The sequence below is a fragment of the Hermetia illucens genome, chromosome 6, assembly GCF_905115235.1.
Source record: "Hermetia illucens chromosome 6, iHerIll2.2.curated.20191125, whole genome shotgun sequence".
NCBI lineage: Eukaryota > Metazoa > Arthropoda > Insecta > Diptera > Stratiomyidae > Hermetia > Hermetia illucens.
The window spans coordinates 480,696-503,280 of record NC_051854.1 but is presented as its reverse complement, the minus strand read 5'-3'; the positions used below and the strand labels follow the sequence as shown (position 1 = coordinate 503,280).

At 37.6% G+C, this 22,585-nt stretch overlaps 1 protein-coding gene across 3 annotated transcripts in view; it reads right to left on the bottom strand.

Annotated features, from left to right (window-relative positions):
• Positions 1-22,585, bottom strand: part of LOC119659519 — a 51,122-nt gene that overhangs the window by 17,862 nt on the left and 10,675 nt on the right. The window contains exons 1-2 of one of the 3 annotated variants that reach the window (XM_038067653.1): positions 2,035-3,298; positions 1,760-1,970 (exon numbers count right to left, since the gene is read on the bottom strand). Coding sequence is in view for 1 of the 3 variants with exons in the window: in XM_038067650.1 (XP_037923578.1) it covers positions 9,834-9,902 (69 nt within the window). In the remaining 2 variants the exon portion in view is untranslated. Of the gene's footprint in view, positions 1-1,759; positions 1,971-2,034; positions 3,299-9,833; positions 9,903-22,585 lie in introns of those variants that run through there. The other 2 variants (XM_038067650.1, XM_038067651.1) reach the window with 2 other exon arrangements.

Below are 22,585 nucleotides of genomic sequence, written 5' to 3'. Positions count from 1 at the left end.
GTGTCGCTTGCAGTTTCTAGCGGAGATATATTATGAACTTTACTGCTAAAGGCCAAGTGGTAATCGCCTAAAGCAACCCGAAAATTAATCCTCATTGACTGATCAGTACTTTTTTATTTACGCTATCGGTGCAATCTCATCATTGGAAATTCCCAAAATATTTTGGCAAGGAAACAAATTACTGTCAGATACTTTATAGTCTCGCAAGATCAGTCTCTCTCATTTCCTGTGCCTGTGTAGCTAATTATAGAAACTGAACGATTATTATGAAAATTCCTCTCGGCCCACTGGTACTTTTCTGTTTCTATTTTTTTACAAAGTGAGGAGTCCAATTTAAAAGTGGATGCATACTTTGCAATGGGAAGTTGAAGACAGATGGATAGGCAAATGTCGCTTATGTGAATGCGTAAATAATAATGGAATACACCCGTTCGTTAAAATTGAAATAATACGCCAAAGACGGCAACCTGTTTATCCCCAATTTGCAAAGTTAGGATTTGCATTTCTTCGGAACGACCGATTTTCATACCAAGCGTATCTGAAAATGAAGTTCTTTTTAAATCCCTGCTTTAATTTCTCATTGGTTTTCGCCACAGAAGCAATTGCAGGCTGAACTTGGTATGATCTGTTTTTCGAAAGCTATTTCGAGTCAAAGATATTTCATCAAAATATTCGAACATCATTTTACAGCATTCCACCTAATTCAATGTGCAACTCACATAGTCTCAATGCTGAACCGGGAAGTTGCAAATTTTGCGCCAATATCGCCTACTGACGGTACTCAGCAGACTATTGCCGAGACTTGCAGGGTCGAATTTATTTATAAATTCAGCACCAACTCTTCTATCGCAGCAAATATTTTGTACAATATATATTCAAGCTAATCGTTCATTCGGGTTTGAATATTGAACATGAAAATATTTGAGTGTTCCGTGGAAGCACAGCTGAGAATAAGTTCAACTTTAAGTTAAGTATTATTATTAAGTTGCAAAAAAAAAACTTTTATGAAATGATTTTCCTCTTTGAGATTGATTCTGGATTTTGATGAGTTGAAGTCCTTAGAACAGCATCAAGTTTTGCGTTCATCTGCAATGGCGACAAAAATCCCAAACTACCACAACTGCAGTTTGTAGTGAAGATTTGGTCGATTTTAAGCAGAAACGATTGCAAATACACCACACTCATTCAAGGATATAGTCAGTATGCTAAAATTTGCACTTTTTCATTCGATTACACCCTTCACAGCAATCATGATGTACCTTGATTACTAAGACTAATTTAACTTAGCAAATTATAAGTTTCATTAACAAATGTAGAGATTGTAACATATATAAAATATATTGAAAATTAAATGCACCTTTATTGCGGTCGGGAGGTAGTCGTATTTGTGTTTCATGGATAAGGTGAAAAGCATTACATAGGTTTCCAATGCATTATATACTTATTTTTGCATATTTGAACGCCCTGACATCTCTAGTGGGCGCGCGTTTTACATAATTCAATCGTGCTCGATGCATGCAAGCACTGTAAACTTAACACTAATCAGCATTGTCAGGAAACTCCTTGTTGAGTTGATGACTAAGCTCGGACTAGCAATATGTTATCTATCGAAAGAAGAATAATTTATTCTTCTGATTTACAGAGAAAACGAAAGCATCTCCCAATGCTTCTGGGTCGTAACTGCTAATATACTCGATGCATATAAAAATAAAACATCCGCACCATAAAGCGACGGTCTTTAACATCGAAAAGTACTTACGACAATCGTGCAGCTTCAATGAAAAGATCTTTGTTGATTTTTACTCTCATCACTATAGAAACAATTTCCCAAATCTTATATACATGTCTACGTAAGACGTCTGTTTAGCATACATGTGGGCAGAAATCTAAGTCAATAAAGTCTAATCGGCCTCATCGCCTCCTTTACTCAAAAAATTTTCCCAATGTCTTGAACAGAGCTTTTGCACATTCTAGAAATAGGTGACATGGCGTAAACACCAATTACTCTGAGCATAAACAAACTAAAGTGCTTACCTTACATATGAATTGGGTGCATGTTTAAAGTTGAAATCAGACAATGCTGCAAGTCGTCTGACGTCGACAGAGTGCATACTGACTGAGTTGCGCGGGGTAGAGGATAAGAGTTGGCATGGCTTGCAGCTGCAAGAATTCCAATTCGATATTTCTTTCAATAAAGATCCCTCAGTCTCGCCGGGCCTAGACATTATTGAAGGGACTCATTGAATCTGAAGAACACACGGAACTTCCACACTTTCACCATAAAATAATAGAAACCCGATCGGAAAAATCCAACCTCATCAAAAATCACTTGCTCATTCCATTTCATTCATTTACCCGAAAAAAATTAAAAATCCAATGAATGTACCAGCTATAATCGTTGGTTCGTTATATTGATGAGAATGAGAAGGCGCGATAACAACAATAAGAGTCAAGCGCGGACCGCGAGCAAACTTTAAATTGAGTCAATATAAATTTACACAGGGCGTCATACACTGTGCGGGGACAGGGCGCAGACGAGGGGAGCCTACTCGATCATTAAGCACTGCCAAGCGATGAATCTGAATGGCGATTCCCAACTCGAATGGCCGCTCGAGAAGGGGCTGACTAACCGGTATCGGGGAGACACTGCGATTACGCGATCGCAACTGTTGTTGCAATTTTGCAGGACGGCTATCAATTGTGACGCTGTGTGCGTACAAAAATTCCAAAGCAAATGAACCGAGCGGGCGGGCAGGGAGTAGTCCCGAGCTGTGGATCGGTTTTGATTGTGACTACGATTTTGCTGCTGGACGATCAATGAAACTGTCATTTAAGCCTTCTCCAACGGTGCTTCCTTTGGGCCATCGAGATAATATCGCGACGTTCGCCATTTTTACGGACACTGTACAATATCTCAAACAGCGGCTCCGATAACGTTGTGTCCGGATATTCAAAGAGGAGATAAGCAACCGCTTCTCATGAAACAAAAGCGCACTGCCACACTTATTAACAATTTCGTCACTCTGGTTTAGTGGTCAAAAAGGCGTTGACCGATGATGCTCTATCTAAGGCACTACGGAATTAATGATACTTCAGAAGTTTGCAAACGCACAGCGGGTGGCTACTTTGCAATGACTCCAACCTCGACTGCAGCTGAAGCAACTAGTGAATGCATTTCACACTCGTATTCGCAGCCGCCACCGCACTGAGGCGCTTCTACATGGACGTACAAAGTACAAAAACGCTCCAAGATGCCCAAGGAGCGCTCCAACGCTCCAACACTCCAATCTTCAACTGTGTGTACTCCCCGAAGCGCTAAAATCGCAACGTCTTGCTAGCGAGTCTATCAGACAAGTTCAGACAAACAGACATGGCGCATTGTAAGCCAGTTCTCGCGGGCTCTCGGCCGCTGTTCACTTCGTAGTCTAGCAAAGTGCTTGACAGAGCGGGCAGCGTGTTCCCGGACGCCCCGTACCCGCCGCAGGGGCGATCTCCACAAAATTCCATTAAACCAAAACCTATATCTATCCACTCATCCGCTGTGCCACCGCACGTTTCTGCAGTGTTCGAGCATTTCAATAGTGCGATAGATTACATATGCGGGGAGTTTTCTGTATTTATGATCCATGCTACTCGCCGCCCGTTTTCTGTTTTGCTTTGGCCATTCGCAAATTTATACGATTTTTAATCGCTCTTGACGGGGTCCGAACAAGCTTCCATGGTTACCCCTTCCTTTTTCTTGCTGCGCGAACTGGACGCAATGGCACAGCGAAATTGCATAAGTGGAAAGGAATAGAATAAAATAAAGAGTGTTAATCCAGGCAAGCCGCTGTAAGTGCATCTTCTGAAAGCTTAGGCTGTAGTTTGGAAACTCCCGCCGTGAAAACAAACTTCGCAACGGACTGGGCTAACCTTTACGCATATCAACTAGAGACTATTTTATTGGATCCTGAAATGTTCGTTTCTTGCTTAGGTGTGCATTGAAAATTTTTCGTCGAATAAGTCATACATTGTAAACTGAACTTCGCAGCAATCCAGAAACGAAACAAGTTGCAGATAGATATCATGATAATCTTAAAGAGCTGGAAACTCCAGCAAGCAGATTATAAAACCTAAATCGATCAACAATAGATAGTATGCAATTTGAATATTGTCTGTGCATTTTTGAATTTACCTCAAAGTAACACTGTTGGCTGGAGTGTTCTGGGAAATAAGATGTAAGAAATAAGGGAAGAGCATAATTTTCGTCACTTTAGAATGAGCAACGCCTCATTTATTGCACTTATCATGGGAACTTAGTAGTGAGCTATGATAAATGGATATTTGTCCTTTGCATAAAAATGTAAAAGTAAATACATGTATCTCCTTAAACTCCTTACTAGTTATCTATTAAAAAAACATGGAGTCGTTACTGCAAAGACCTTATAGACTTTCCGGGCAGGATCATCATCATCGATACGGATTAGATGACCCGCCCACTGTAACCTGTTGAGCCAGATTTTATCCACAACAAGGCGGTCGTGGTACCATTCATAGATTTCGTTGTTATGTAGGCTACGGAATCGTCCATCCTCATTTAGGGAGCCAAAGATTCTTCGGAGGATTCTTCTCTCGAACACTGCCAAGAGTTCGCAATTTTTTTGCTAAGAACCCAGGTCTCCGAGGAATACGTAAGCACTGGCAAGATCATAGTCTTGTACAGTAAGAGCTTTGACCCTAGGGTGATATGTTTCGAGCGAAAAAGTTTTTGTAAGATGAAATAGACTCTGTTGGCTACCAACAACCGTGCACGGATTTCAACGTCATAGCTGTTATCGGTTATGATTTTCGACCCTAGATGGGAGAAATTTTCAACGGTCTCAAAGTGGTAGTCTCCTATCTATGTCAATATCGTCAGCGTAGGCTAGTAGTTGGATGGACTTGAAGAGGATGGTGCCTCTCGCATTTACATCTGAGGTTGAAGAGGACGCAGAAAAAAGAAATACTACCATACCAATAAAGGCGAAAATGCAGTTTTCGACCGGAAAGTAATAGCGAGGTGCTCCTCATGTCAATTTTTCACTAAACATCGATTGCGTTTACACTTCAGTGACAATGTGAACATCAAAGAAATGTTTAAGCGGTAATTTCTATTTGCTGAATTCTGGTAAGATAAAAGTTGTTAACTAAACCAAGAAAATGGATGAATGCCTTCGCCTTCGTAACTGATCAGCCCAGGCTAAACCCAGGTATCAAGGAAAGCGGCAACCAGTAACCTGAACTGACGTCAGTACTATTCCGCTACTAACATCTCTGAAAGGGAAGCGACGAAACGAACTGTGGAGGAGCACGTAAGAACGGTGGTTGGTAATTTGGGAGTAGAGATTTGAGCGCAATGTACAATGAATTGGGAATGTATGAATGATAAAACCGCAAGTATAATTGCGCCAATATATATACAACTACAGGATTTGGTATGAGTAAATGGGATCCCCAAAATAAAATTTTGAAATTACCAAAGCGTCGAGAAATATAGCCCGCTATCAACACTTTGGCAGTTATAGCAAACCTCATTTCAGATCGTGAAATAACATCCCTCTTATCATTGGAGCTAAAATTAATACAGCACTTTAAAGACGTCAATGTTCCATATACCTCACCACCTACCAATACAGGCGACGTAAATGCGATCTGTGAAAGACGGGTGAGAGTCGTTCCATCATTCTGATAACATAGCGCTAATCTTTACTCGATACTCCCCTTATCTAGAAAGTATACATTATATATTAAAATCTTGTACACAACAGCTCTAACCAAGTTTCTAGCTTCTCGTTTGTGCTCTTATCAGGCTAAGCGGTTGCTGTGACTAATATCTCTCAAAATATCACTATGATATTGATATTTTTTACAACATACCTGTATGGTAGACATAGGGTGGCTCATCCTTGAATTTTCCAAATGTTTCGCTTTTGAATCGGAAATTACGAATATTTACAGACCAAGAGGACACAAATTATTGGTAGTATAATATTTCCATTTACACACTACTAGAATTCACAATAAATGTTTGCATCATCAACTACCAGTATAGTGAGCTACTACTCAAACTTCGCCACATTCTTTTCATAATACAAAGCCAACTGCAATGCATTGCTTCGGATTGGGTTGAAATGTCAGAGAGTCCAGAAATAGATTTGCTCGTCATAGTTTACCCGCTGCTCGAGCTACTGTATTTGCTGATACAATAAGCACTACCCATTGTCGCATTTGCAATTCATTCCCTCATTACTGCTTGACCAACATGTCACATGTAGGAAACAAATGTTAATTAGTTTGCCTCTGCCGTTTTACGGGATTGACTAGCCTTTTTCCGTTTCAGGCTCTTGCCATTAATAACATGAACAATTGATATTCTCAATTTTGTTTTGAGTAAGGCTCGAAATGTCTAAGTCGCAGTATTTCTTCGAAGTAATGTTAGATTATTTGTAATCAATAATCAGATTTTCTCATTTATTTCCCATAGCGAAGTTGGATGTAATTTTGCAATGTAACAGGGGATAGGGAGGAACATGAAATCAAGTTCCAATTTAGTGAAAAGCTCTACTTGGTCTGCTATAATTTCGTTGCTTTCTGCGGGTTGGTCTCCAATGTGCACATCATATCCGGATGAACTAAGCAAACATGCTTATTTGCGAATTTCAGTTACAATGAATAATGCCAATGCCTACGTTTTCTCTACCTCATTCATATGTACGCCTCGACGCTTGGGCCGTAATGTTGGTTTTGCATCTATAGTAGAAACACCTGTGATAATGGACGATTCGACTCGCACCATCGGAAAATTTTTAGATTAATTCAGAACACCGCAGAAGTTTTAATAAGAATTCTTTTTTTCGTATTCGATCTCAAGGCGATCGATGAATAAATAAGCAAATTCTAAAAAAATGCAAAACTTTTGGGATCAGGCAAAAATAAAGAAGTAAAACGTAAGAATAAACTCTGACTACATAACCCACCTTTTGTTGTTTGTATCCTATTCACTTTTATCAACAACATTAGTTATGTTCGTTCAAATGCCAGGATACAAATCGAATGAACATTAACGTTTATCTTTTTGAAGCTTTAGAGGCAGTCTAGGAAGACTATGAAAAGGTGGATTTTCTCAAAAGCAGGAAATGTGGAGGATAAGGGAAGTATCGGCACTTTCCGCAGAAGTGAAGAACAATATCCGAATATTGACCGAAAATAAGCCAGGAGTAGGCACGCGAACAGTGACGAAACGGTTGAACGCATCCGTAGGACTCGATAAACAAGTGTCGAGGTGAACTATAAAAAGGTACATTCGATCAACCTTTACTTTTCACAAAGAACCATCGACGATCATTTGTATTTCTGCCAGATGCTTCAAAGCCTACGCTTAGATGATGATATTACCCGTGGTCGAGCGCGGCGTCCAAACATCCTGATTTTTTGGTGCAACTATTTCAGACGCCCAATCAACAAAACAGAACAGTGAGTACAAGCGGTACAACAGGTCCTGCGAGTATCCCCACAATACAGTAGCCGATATTCAGGGTAAAATTCATGATAGCTGGCGGTGTGAACAGTCGCAGAAAAGGCACACTACAGTTTGTCGAAGTGGCATCCGTTAATAGAGAATACTGTAGAGGAAAATATTCGCCCAATGTTTGCAAAATCTAATAATGTCCAGTAGTTTATGGGCAGTGCGAGGGCCCTGTCAATATAAGATGGAATTTGACCGCATGCAATTTGGTAGCTTACGAAGCAATTTACCAGCACTTTGTGAATGTTTCGACAGATTGGCCTAGCAACTCTCCTGACTTGAATCCCATAGAAGGCAGAAATTGATTAAACGAATACTGGATGAGTGGGACGCAATTTCAGCGGAGGATCTAAAAAATGTATGCGAAAGTTTTAGACAGAGAATTTTCGACTTCACAAAAACAAAAACAGATGAAAGCACCACCTACACAAGAGTCCACCAAAATGATAATTTTAGGGAAATTCTTTTCCAGAGAGTTTCCCCGATCGGAGTTTTGTGCGATCTGATATTGACATTAACTTATTGATTACATGGGATAACCACTCCCTAGCCAAGCCATTGCAATGTTCGTGGCACTTCGGCCAGTAATGAACCTCATATCTGTGTTGTCTTCCTATCAACAAATATCTTCCTGCACAGCCAACGGGAAGCTAAAATATTTCCCCAAAAATATCGATCAGCCCTGATTCATCTTAAAGGCGTTTTGTACAGGGAAAATGAATCGATAGGGATTGCAAATGACTCAGGCACAGGATTACCCCCAGGAAATGGCCACAACCCATACATGTTTTTTCTCATTGATTATTTTGAAACCAATGATTCAATGTATCTTTCTCATCAAAGTGGCTCGCTATTGATATGAAAAAAATTATCTCTTACCTCACTGCCAATTACAAATATAATCTCTCTTTCAATAAGAAATACCCTAGGGCTACCCATTTGTTTGGGTTTTTATCATTTATAGATTATGATATGATATCAGAACTCTATCAAAGTCTAAGAAAGCGCTTTTTTTTAATTCTACTTGCTTCACCATTGTTTATAGAGTCAGGGAACTTCATATTCAGATATAATTTCTACGTAATGGAAAATTTCTATTATATGCAAAACTGACGAATGAAGCGAGAAAATCACATTTTCAATGTCAACAGCGCAAAAACTGTTATCAGGGAACACAACTGCGATGACTTCTATTGAATGAATTCTCTCTGCATTATGTATTAAATTAAGGGGTAGATTTAATTATTTGATAATGCTTTGTGCAAAATTTTAGTGGGTATCACTTGCACACAACAACAAAGTTCTAGAAACCGGCAATAATTTTATCATAAATATTTTTATCTTCATCATGATAACAATGCTATCAGTAGGAGCAATATATTCATTCCACAGCCTGCTTTTCATCAATTCTCAGAAATGTTTTTTTTCTTAAAAAAAGCTAAGCCTGTGTTAGTCGTCTTTCGATTTGCTTATATTTTGCGCGTTCATTCTATGTAAAGTAGCTCTTGAATTTATTGATAGAAAATTTGGTTCGCGCTGATGTACTTTAATCGAACCATGTTGATAAGAGACTTATCTGCGATAAGACATTAGTGTACCTCGCACACATTTCTAAGGCGCTGCAGGAAATGAAACGTAGCCGAAAATGATTAAGCCACGACATAACAAAATTATAGAAAATGATATTAGATCGCATTTTTGCATTGTTGAAGTTTTGCTCCGCATATTATAAAATTTTTAATGTCCGTGAGGTAGAACTTAACTGGTTTACTTTTGTGGACATTTATTTTCAGAAAAAAAGTTACGATACTAGGCTTCAAAGTTTCTAAACACAGGTTTACACTTCATTATGGCTTAATGCTGAGGCCGACTTGAAGCCAAGTGGTGCATTTGGAAAATTCTAGGAGTTTGCAAAATGATTTGAGTTTGGTGGGGCAGACGGCGGTTACCAGTACCGAGGAAAAGTTTGGCATTCGTTTTCTTCCAAAAAGAGGGCACCACTATAACCAGCTCCTACTGGAGAGCAGATAAAAAGGCAAGGCAAAATACGAATAGGAATTCTATTTAACCAGGACAATGGGTCTGCACTCAAAGTCGAAATTGCGATTTTTACCATTCGCGAATCGGGTTTTAAACTGTGTGAACTTCTACTTAATTTTTTAGATCTGGCCCCCAGTGACGGCTATCTTTTTACTCCGATAATAGCTGATGTAGAATTATTTTGTTAAAAATGCTTTTGTTTTGAGTTTTGCTCCAAAATGCTTAAATTTTTGCAGTTTTAATTCATTACCTTTAAGTCTTGTGTTTCCTTTCAATGGCTGTGTACTATCCGTTATATGTTTGCGAGCGTTGGCGTTTTCTGAAAATAGAGAAAATATAAGATGTTACTTTTAAATTAACTTTTTTCTTAATTTAGTTTAGAAAGCAAGCTTTCAAATCACACATTTGAGCATCACTTAGCAATGATATCGTCATTATGCGCTGCTTTAGGATAGTAAATTACTAAATTCACAAAAGAAAACGCAATTTTGAGTTTTTGTAACTTTAGTTATAGTCCCGTCAGAAATTTTAGAACGAAAGGGACATGTTATTATCACTCGGAAAACCACAAACCCGCGAAAAAACACCCCTGGAAAATACTTCATGCATTTCACTGACATCTCATCAGTAGAATGCCACGGAATGGAAGACGCAAGTATAATTAGCTGTTCAAGGAAATAGTTTTCCTGTCAGAAAATAAATTTAATTGATTCACTAGATTGCTTTAATTAGGAAATCGACTGAAAATTCATTTTTTTAAGCTTTCGTTGGGCAAAAAATCTATGTATGTTCCACTGATTACAAAAGAAAACTCCATAAAACATGAAGACCACTGACCAACAAATGCCACAATTTGCCTTTCCCTTTCACAATCAAAACAATCTTGCACACCATACAAACAGGAATTAAACAATTGAATATAATAAACGAATTCACCCAGTGCCATCATATGATCCTTTTCGGTAAGATCTATCCATGTGAAATCTGTTAGGTCAAGTGTTTGTAATAAAATCACTTTTTTTGTTATTATAATTTTCCAAGAAGTCAAACCCAATTTCCAAGAAAATCGATCCTATTTCAGGAAGATTTCATACATTTAGAAGAGGGCAATAGCATACACGTCATGCGCCAGCAGACCATTGATTTCAATCAATTCTGTTAAACGATTTTCGGGAATCTACCTGCCAGACAGATTTTATGAGCATTTTTTGAGCCTTGGGAAGCATTTTTTCCACATTTTTTTTTTAAATTATGAATGTGTACCAGTTTAACGTGAACTTATGATTTTAGGATTTGATGTTGACATTAGCTTGTAAACGTTATATTATTTGAATTAATAGGAAATATGTGTGCTATGTAATGGGAATGTTGCAGAATGAATCAAACGCGAACCGAAACGAAAAATCACAATCAAAGAACAATGAAATGGAATTCTGTTGGAAATGTTGATGGAAATAAATTTCCTAATTGAAACTCTCGGAACAATGCTTGTGACTCAGATACTTATTAATTTACATTATAGAACAATTCTTCAAAAACTGTTTAGAACTGATTCACATTTGAAACTCAGTGTTATTTGGGAGAGCATAGTTAAAGGTATAAAATTAAGATATCGCCAAGGAGACTCAGCGAAGCGTCGAAAGAAGAAGTAAACAGATTTGAAGCAAAAAAAGTTACAAAGATATTTGGTTTTAGCTCGATGTACCTGCTCACACAGCAGAAAGATTAACTAGCCATTCGTACCAAGATCACCTATTACGGAATTACTTTACAGTCTCAGGAGCAGGATCATCGGTAGTCCTATGAAAGGAAGAAAACTTAAACGGCCCATTAACCTGCAAGGTGGTTGCCAATCGGATTGCCAATTCATCTGTCACAGACCGTGCAATTTAAGTAAAAACATTGTTAAGTTGGTAAGTGGACTCCTTCAAAAAAAGATGGTTTCATCCGGGGAAGCACATAGCTTTCTGCTGCTGGTGCCTAATTTCCATTTCCACACCTACTGGTGCGCGCTTCATTTTTGGATTATAACTTTAGAAATGTTTTAGATCTTGAACTTTGACTGTACATTTTTAAAATATACTTGCGAAATATATAAATCGATTTTGAAAATCGTCACACTATTCTCACTACTTAAGTTCTCAGATTTTGAAGAGAAGAGAACGCTTTAATATGGAATTTTTTGGATTTTTCTGCAAACTGCCAAAAGCATCTTACGTTTTTCAGAATAACGTCCGTATCAGGAGCTACAAATTGTCGTGCAAATTTGCATTTCAAGAAAAATTATACAAAAATATATTGCAATCGATACCACTGGCATCGAAAATCTCTTAGAGAAATTATTGCCAAATGTTGCCAATTCCGATACCGATTAATTTTTTCATGTATAGAAACCAATCTGACAAACCACAAATGTAAATCTAAGATATCAAATAACCAAATCTGTTCTTTGAATAGCTTCTTCCAGACTTAGTATCCATATACAATTAAAAAAATAACTTCCCTTAAGTCAGGAAAACACAATACTCGCATCTTGCTGCTACTAATTGAAAAATGTTAACATGAAAGTTCGATTTTTGGCAGCCTATCTCGATCATTTTTCTATACAGCGGGCCGTTACCACCCTTGGCATGATTGAGCAGGTTTATGAACGATGTGATGCCAAAAACACAACTTTTCTACGTACGTAAAACCTTTGGAATGCTTCCGTTCATCATTCTGATTTATCAAGAAAATGATGTGATTTTTCTAAAAATGCATTTCATGAACTTTGCCTCTCGCGTTTGGCTATATATGGGTGTTAGTAAAATTTTCTGCTAATTTGATGTTACTAAAATTTAGGATATAAATAACAACAAATTTTCTATTCTTTCACTTGATTTCTACGTAGTTTTCTGCAATTGGAAACTCAGGCAAACAAACTAGTATTTGTTATTATTTAATTGGTAAAAGAGATTCAAGAGGAAGCTAGGAATGAAAGCTCATTTTCAAACATACGTGGACACCAAGACATCACACCATTGCTAATATTGATTCAGATTTTTTGAAATTCTTTCAAAAGTATCTAGTGACGCGGTTGATTTTCCCACATTAAAAAATGCTCTCTAGTCGCGGGTGTGAATACACAAGTAGCAGAGCCACAATTCTAGCTGAGTTTAGCCAAACAAAAACACACATTTCCTACGCAAATTTTCAGTTTGGTTTCATACACATTCAACGAATACAATCCGAGTTTTCAGAATTTAAAGAGAGGTGAGGATGACTAGCAAGGAATGTTGGGGTTTCCTGTCGCCACCAACAGAACTTGCCCCACACGTCAAGGTTACGGATTAAGAGAATGCCAACACTTGAAAATTATTTTGAGATGATTATTTATTATATGTAGTACAGTGTTGCGTCAATACTTTTTTCTTTTCCAAATATTTCCTTGTTTATCTGAAGTGGAGTTTGGTATGAATTATATATTCAAGAACGGCGGAATTTGGTATTAATCAGTCAAATACAACTCGAATTTTTGGATGGTAACCTCCATTCATTCTAGCGCGTTGCAGTGGGAAATGGAAATAGAAATCTGTGACCAAAGCCACCTATAAAGTCAAATGAGTAATATAAGCAAAATTTTAAATATTAACCAAGATAAGGAGAAACAAAAAGGAGTAGATTTTATTCTAAGTGAAACAAAAAAAAACTGATTTTATCCAGGAAAAGTTCAAAAATAAATATATGACAAAGGCTAATTAATTTGAAGCTTAACTAACAATTTATTTTTCTAATCACTGACCAGTTGCTTAAAATGTATAAATTGTATGTAATATCACCAATAAATAATTTAAACGTAGACTTATCAATTTAATATGCTTCTTCGCTAACAAATCTGGAGGGAGATGTATCAATTTAATACATGCAGCTTTTCGATCAGTATGCAATGATCGCATCCTTGTTGAAAATTGTGTAGACCTTTCATATTTGACTGGCTGATGTCGTGACTTTTTTTTGAATTGATTGAAATTAGCGAATGATATTATTATTAATTCATAGTGAACCATTTTTAGTTTCAATCAATAAATTCCTTTTTAATATCACAGACATTCTAAGTGTTTGATACAACCGCTTTTGTTGATAGTTCCTTATAAAACAGGCCAAAATTCACGAAACTCCTCCAATCCAGTCATCCGATCATCCTAATCAGAAGATTCCTTAACGTCAAAGCAATCAATCCAATTAATTTACCAAAGAAGATTGACCTCCACGGAAGGCATAAGCTCAAACAATGCATGGAGGAATACCAGAAAATAGAAAAATTGTAAAAGAAAAAAACAAGAACAAAGTACCAAGGAAAAGAATACCATTCTAAAATGCTGCAATGAAAAAACTGTTTCAATATAGTGAGAAAATTACAGACATTTGCTGAATTTAATTCATATGTACGAATAGCTTTGCTTCTATCTCTAACGAAAAGAGTAAGTTTTTCGAAAATACTTGTACGACTAGATAAGCGAATACAGTTACATAAATAAAGTGGTCGCCTTGAGGCTTCCCTCAAGTGCTCGTTATCCTATGCAATCCCAAGAAAATCCATTTAAGCGATACAATACGATATCTATTCATAAACACATTCCTTGCCATACAAAAAAGACATAAAAGGAGATGAGGCAGGTTCATCAGTCCCATTATTTAATATTATGAAGGATAGAGTGATACATTCGAATATTTTGTCGAGATCTTTGAAAGATGTGAATAGTATTATTGAAAACGAAGATTGGAACTTTGTTATTTAGAAATCGTATCGCCTGGCATACCTAAAACGATACCCTCTGTCAGGATGAATGCAATGAGTGTAGTACTATCTGAGGTGTAATTGGAAAAAATGTGTAAAATAATTTGTCTGATCGATTGTAGTGAAACTATGTAGAAGATGCTCAAAAGCAAGCATCTACATGATTTTTCAATTGCAGCTAGGAATACCTGCGGTTGTTTCCATCAGGTACATACATATATTTTAAACAGAGACCGCGTTCAGGATAGCCCTCTCATTCTCATCCCCTACACACCCCTTAGAAATGTTCAGGCCTATACCTTTCATTATCGTTTCACACCAGAGCTTGCCGAACTACAACTATACTCCTCACTGATGTACCCTCCCGCCGGTCATGGAAACCCATGCAACTGATAAACTCGTGTCGTCTGCTCGTCCTCTAGTGTGATAGGTTTGGGCTGTTTGTCTTCAACCACCTTTTCTCGGTATTCCTACAAATACACATCTTAAAGGCCGACTGATGTGCTCTTTTGTTGTTGTATAGTATATGAAGGCAATCATTTGTATGGCGCCAACTTGACGTCTTCGATTCACTTGGCAGCGGAATCCAACACTGTGCTGAATAGTAAAAGGCACCAACACAAGAAGAAAATGTGAATAAATAGATAGACTCTAGGAACTGGGCCTGTACTGAATAGCAGACAAGACGACGTTATGTATCATGTAATTTTCACCATGAAACGCCGGTTGTTAAGCGAAACAAATGTGTTGCCAGGTAGACTTCCAGGAACAAATTTTTACAATTTCTTTTAGGCCAGCATTTCATTCAATCCTTTAGTAAGCGGAGCCCTACAACGCAATCATTCTACACATTCTATGCACCTCTCAACAGATGTCTAAGGAAGCTAGTCAATATATTTAATCATTGCTCGCGCCCTATAAATCACTCACATTCATCTAGAAAAAAACTAGTAGGTCTGTTTGGTAAGTAATATTGGGTCAATATACTTTTTTTGTTTTCGTTTTTATACTAAGCCTTAATCAATACTATCGTCTGATTAGAACCACCACCCCGATTGACTCTTTTATAAATGAGCTTTGGAAAATAAAATAATTATAAAAAAAATTCAAAAGGATGTAAATCTTACTTATCTGAACACCAACAGTATAGATATGTATATATATATAAAATGTCTACTCCGAGTACATTTATCACAAATTATATTGAAAAGTAAACAATGTTGAAGCTTTGATGATTCACTGTTCGCAATCTACAGTCGCCGATGGAAACACTGGCATCAAATCCAGAAAAATTAAAGAATATATTGTTAGCCACTTGTAGGCATGTGTGCAACAGTACAGTGGACAAAAATAAATACCAAACCATACGTATTGGAAAGCCACACTGAGCCAACACATACTATGTCAGAGTCTAGATAAGATATAGATATAGCCGTCGTGTGTGCTAAAGAAAAACGGCAATTTCAAAGAGGGAATCTCCGACGTAACCTCGCTATGTAAACACACATTTTCTGTTGTGTTCTTCATTTTCTTTTTTCCTCTCTGGGTCTTCGTCGCGTTCAATGACTACCCGCCCCCTCTACATTTTTCTTCGTGATTCCGAGGCTTTCGTCATATTTTTTTTTCGATTTTGTTGATCTCTTTTCAGGCATTCGTTGGATTTTGTTGTTTTGAGTAGAGGCTCTGGGGCAGCAACAGTAAGCAATGGCCCCAGCTAGGTGCGTAATAAAAAAAATGCTGACTGGCTGAGCTTTACAGCATGGCAAGCAACAGACACAGAAAGAAAAGGGGGAGGTGGGGTTATCCGTGAACTAGCAATGCGGCTAGCCGAGAAGTGGAAGTAGAGGTGTTGAAGCGGTACTATGCGGGCAGCATGTTATACTATATTAAGCTAATTCCAATACTTCGTGAATATAAAGACTGTCGACGTAAGAAAATAGATTTCTTCAATTGCAAATAAAATCGGCACATTTGCAGCCCAAGCAAGTTAAAACCCAGTTAACTTAACACTAATGGAACTCTTCACTTCTATCTATGTAGTGCATCCTTGACCTTGCATTTTGATTATTATGTATGTAAACTAGTATATTGCATTCGACGTAACGAATTTGAGATTTGAGTGGCAGGTGCCCATAAGTTGCAAGCAAAAACCAGTGGTGCTAAAGACGGCAACATGTAGAACAACCGCACTCAAAAAGGCTCTAAAGCACTGGAAATCATAACAAGAATCGTTCAAGACGCCTACATGGCGGGCGGCTATTTTCTAAGCACAACTTGACTATTCATAATCGTTTTTTTTTCGTTTGGATATTTTACTAGAATACTCTTTTTCTGCAAGTGTATTGGAAGTGGTTCTTGATTTCTATACTTTAGTAGCCGCGTGTGCACGAAGAGACGGACGTTAGGCATTTGGAAGAAAAAAAAAAGATTTAAAAACAAGCTTGACCTGCGGGTGAGCAACAGGCTCGACAATCCGGAATTCTGCATAAGCAACACATGTCATAGCAATCTAATAGCTACACACATTCCTTGCTATATTGAGCTGAATATATTGATTTCCACGCATATGTTAAATGTGAATACTGCAAGAACGGATAGCTAGCCACTGCTCTCCCAATCACCTACATACAGAGACGTAGTCGCTTAGCTAAAACTTGCTTTTTTCTGCTGCTTTATTATTGTAGCCCAATCGGAATATTTGTGCTATTCGCTTCCTACTTGCTATGCAATTACGTCACGTAATTGTTTTCGGTTAATTTAGCACGAGAGGAGTAAACTACGTAATGCAAATTGGAAGAACAGCAACAATACCAACAGCAGTTAGCGTATGAGTTAAATAACGATGACGAATGAGCAACGATTTGATTGGATACGGGGGACATTTGCAATAATTTAAATTGAAAATGTGTAGTAAGTGTGGAATTAGATGGATAATTGAAGTGCAACAATCTATGGGTAAGGTAGTGTGGAATTAGAGAATGACTTAATGCCAAATGATGCCCATTCAGAGAGGGATTAGAACGCGTGGAAGGATTTAAGAAAAAAAAAAAAAATAGAAAAGGTTATTTTTCTTAACAAAAACAGAAATATTCTCAGAAAAAGTAATGTATCGGATATGATACCCATTTATTTTATAATGTTTTGAATATTTGCTGGGAATTCTTGACTGAGAGATAATTTTGTAGAAAAAGCTTTTTGTTTTTCATTAGGAATGAAGGACATAAACAATTTTTGCATTGCAAGTAGAAAACTGGTCTAAGCTAATCTTGGTAAATCAAATATCTTTATCACATATGTACCTAACGTTTTGACCCATTATAATTTAAATGATTGTTAGATCTTCATAACTTCATTGATATTTTTTCCTTGCTGTGTTCCAACTGTGTTCCTACACTCCGTCCTCTGTATATATTTCTAGTGAAGCAGGTTTTCTTTTCATTCAATCTCTTCTGCACAAGTCTTTGCTTGCAAAGTGTTCGATGCACTCCTTTCAATGACCCCATCCTTTATGTACGCTAACCATCAATGGTCCTAATAAGTTACACTAACAACGTAAGATTAAATTTTCAATGTAAACCTGAGCTAATGGTCGTGCCTATGTGGAAGAAGTGAATCAAAACAAGCTACGAGTAACTACAATACATAAGGTATGGGGTTCTCATCGTTTCCCGAGGAGAAATCTTTGCGAGATTAGAGTGCAGTAGATATAAAATTTCTGTAAAAGAAAATAGTGAAGAAATATTTTTTTTATTTCTGTCTTTGAATGGCCGGTATTCACCTATATAGTATATGTTCCTATTCTTATCTATTCTCTGGGTGTTAGTAATCCAATTTACGTTTATAATATGAACGCTTACTTGGGTGACAGCATTTTGTTATACTAGAAAAAAAGTATTTGCAATAAATCAGTTAAAGCAGCATGAATGACATAGTTACATATTTTTAAAACAAAAATCGAAAATAATAGCATTTTCCCTCAATGATTAGATGCAGGAATTTGAGAGGTGTTTCACTGTCTGCCTTATAAGAAACTCAATAAAATTAAAAACAGAAAAAAAAAACAGATTCAACCCATACGGCGAAAGGATTGGAATTATATACAAATTCTTTACGCTAACACACTGCTCGAGAGATTTTGGAAATTCAACACTAGCTTCCTTCAAATTGTCGCGAATTTAGACAATCCTATCCAAGCGCTAATCGCCCACGAAGACGAAATCAGTGTCTTAAATCTGAATACAAAATTAAATCTATCAATCTATTCCTAACATCGTCATTCGGAAAATATGTGTCCATACCACAGTAGGATTCCTGTTGGGTAAAACGGACGACACAGAAACTTTGGCCAGCTTTCACAACACCGCGAGGCAATTTGTGCTTCACCTGAATGGATACAAAGTAAAAATTATGACTCCAAAAAGAAAGTCACCTTACTAAAATTCCACAATATATCCGGATGGCTGAAGTGTGTAGAGCGCTGGGGCGTCGTAGCGGAAGTTCAAATCTCACTGGTGGGAGAGGTTTTTATAATCGTGGTTGCATGTCGGATATCAGACGACTCAGCTGTGAATGAGTACTTTTACGATAAACTGGAGGCATGAAACAGTGGAAAAGACCTGTATCGACTCATCAAAAATTGACGCCAGCGTTGTGTTAAAATCACGTTGTTTAATGACCCACGAGCCACAACGGGCAGATGACAGGAAGCATTTCGAGCAGATTTCAATGGAGGAATTTGTTCAACCAATTTCCGCAGTGTCCGGATGGCTGAGTAGTTAGAGAACAAGGGTGAAGTACGGAAGACCGCGGCTCAAATCTCATTGGTGGCAGTGGGATTTGTATCGTGATTTGACGTCGGATACGAAATTTAAAAAGACCAGATCAATTCAATTAAGAATATCATGCTCGGAAGAGTATGGGGACTTTCAGCTCAATTGAGGCGACAAGGCGAGGCTCTGGATATGCCGACAAATGAGCAAAGTTTCTTGACGCAAGCTTGGCGTCAGGACGCAAAAACAAAATAATACGGACCACACAAATTGTTGTCTGTATTCTAAATATTTATAACCTCTCGGTAAGGTGGAGGAATTTGCAAGTGTCAAACAGAAAAGGCGCATCTATATCTGTACTCTGCAAGAAATTCGATGGTATGATGTCAAGGGCTACGTCTATAATTTCCTATCGACTACTACGAGTATATCGCCATTGTGGATGATCTTAGGTCGACGAAAAGGCAAACGGCTACTGGTGCAATGGGGGTAAAGACCTTGAGACACGCGATGAGAATGACGAACGCATTATCATCTCACAATTTATATTTTTTTTATCTGAAGAAAACAAACGTCATCCATTGTCCCGAAATATCCCGATACTCGTAAACCTTCAGAACATCATTAGAACAGTAATTTTCCCACCAATACCTTGCAATTTCCTTTTGCAATTTTTTCCCAAACTATCTGTCTGTACTAGTTGTAAATAATCCAGAATATAATATACAAATTTTCTTATACCAACGCTATTTTCAAAGTAATTCCACGAATTAATCTATCATAGTTTAAGCGGCGAATTCTCAGAATTACTATTCGTTTTCCAACTTATTTTATATTTGCCAGGAAAATAGGAATATATGTAGGAAATATTGTGATGTAGAACAGTTTCGCAATGTAGTGGTGATGATGAGGGTGAAAAAAACCATTCATAAAACGATTTAATAACTTTCCCAATAACAGAGACAGCGCCGACTATTTGTTGATAGTCGAAGCAGACTAACTTCATGAATGGCACTTTCGTGAAATGAGTCACTTGTTGCTAATGATGTTATAAACCCAATGCGAATGGTATGAAGTAATAAAGTTGGATAAAAGTATTAAATTGTAGCCCATTCGATCTGATATCATTCCTGGGGAAATGATTATTTTCAATTCTCTGCCCGAAAAGCAGATGAAAACTTGAACAAATTTGGAAATAGAGGGAGTAAAAAAGTAGTAGGAAGTAAAAATCATTACAACAGCATACGACAACCTGAGTAAGAATTTAAGCTTCAATATTTAGGCACTTGCTCCTATTATTATTTTTCTGCATGTAATTGACTTTTTAGTTGCTGCGAAAAAATCATTACATTTTAAAATCATTCTATCCAAACACCTGTGGCACTTTATGTGTTAAAATCAGTCCAAACGATCCCAGTACATACTATCTGCGACGACTTGACGCCTGAAAGACGATACGCGATGGAATCATAACAGTGCAGGAGAGGCCAAGTAGGCACCCATAAATGACTTCACGGCGGTCTTAGACCAGACAACGCCATTGGGGCATCAACAGCAACAGTGACAGCCTATGTATCGCTAGGAGTTCAAAATTGTGGCCAGGGCTTGGATTGTTTATGACTTGGCCGGTTTGTTGTCGCCGTCACCATCCTGTGCTTGGGGACTTATGTATCTGTTGCGAGCTAGAGAAGCTCAATACATTATGTCCTCTTACCAGAATGGAATTAATATGCTTCTTGTTCGGACAAACTGGCGGCACTAGCAACATTGTGTTTGTGATGCCATTATCATCATAGCCGACATATCAACAATACATGCGAGAAAATCGCAGACCGGTCAGATGGATGATTGGACACCTATTTGCGAAAAATACGAGAACAGAATGGCAATGAATTGAAGCGTTCAAATATTCCACTCGTCCACTCACAACGACGACAATTTCTTTGCTCATCTTCATAACAACATCTACCAGGGGCTTAATGGAACGAGGTGAAGGGGAGAAGAAGCATTTCAGGTTTAACCGTGCAGTCAGCATCGTAACCAACGCATTACAAGACAACACTACCTCGACTACAATCTACAACAGGTTGAGGATTACTCATCTGGACTTCTTGCATCCTTCACCGCTGTCTGATCCACAGCACCTTGCAGCGGCATACATTCATGATCTTATGTTGATATTGGAGTTATCGTCAGATTTGGCAATGAATGACTCGATTTCCGCTTTGTGTGGAATGATCAGTTTCAAGCGTCCAACCGTTTGCGGTACGCTTGATGGCGTGCTGAACTAGAAACTGAATCATACCAGGTTTTGCTGCCTGTAGTTTCCTCATTGGACAAAAACTGTGATTGGTTTCTCTTGAGAAGTGATAATTTGGGGGAATTTGTGGGTATTGACTCCGTAATCACAAATTTATATTCGTACTTACTCAAAACGGCTTCAACCTACAAACACCATTTCAGTAGCCCAAAATGAGTAGAATATAAGAATATATTAGGAGCCTCAGATTTCAATGTTGACAAATCGAGTGGCTTTGAAAAGGAATCTAACTAGGTGGGAATGCGTTATGCTAATTGATCATACAAAATTATAATTAGTTATATGTAGGTAAGTTGAAATGTCATTGTTTTACAACTTCGAGACCAACAACCACTTTTCTGCAGAAAACACAGAAATTTAAACCAAATTCAAAAATCTGTGCATATGTGCGCATTTTGCGGCAAGTTAAGTGTTAAACAACCAACTTGTTGCTTACTCCAACTGGCGACATGAAACATGGTGTTTTGTCTTCGCCATTCAGACAAACGTCTCCTGTTGCCGGTTTGTTTTCGATTCGTTTTTGAGTTTCCTCTCAATATTATCATAATTTCTGTTATCTGTCTGGAGCTTTAGACGTCATTGACTCAGTCCTCGTTGTCTCGTATTTTCCAATTTAAATGTGCGCTATCAAATTACTTATATTCAAATCTTCTTTATGAATATCAGTAATTAGCTTCTTGTTACCATTTTTAATAATTTCTACGCAGAACAAATTTGATAGGGGGAAGTGTGTGATAGAGGTTCGGTTTATTCGATTAATTGAAACTGATGGTCCAAAAAGACAAACAGCGAAGAGATCTTTATTTTAATTTTTCACGAAAATTTGCCATCAGACTTTCCTCGATTTGGTAATGAATTCCTCTATTTGTAAAGTATTATAATTTAATCAGCCCATGTTATTAATGGTCCAGTTATTCCGTAGTAATTATTAAAATGAGCATTCTAGATAAAATTTTTAGGATTGCCTTCTACAATACCGAAAAATACCGAAGCAACAAAATCTTCGACAGAACCAAGTGCAATTTCGCATTCTACCAATGATTGAAAAAGTTGTCATCCAATTTTTTTAATTCAAAAGTATTTTCGATTCTAAAAGCCTTGAGATTCTATTTTGGTTTGTGACATCATCGTTTACG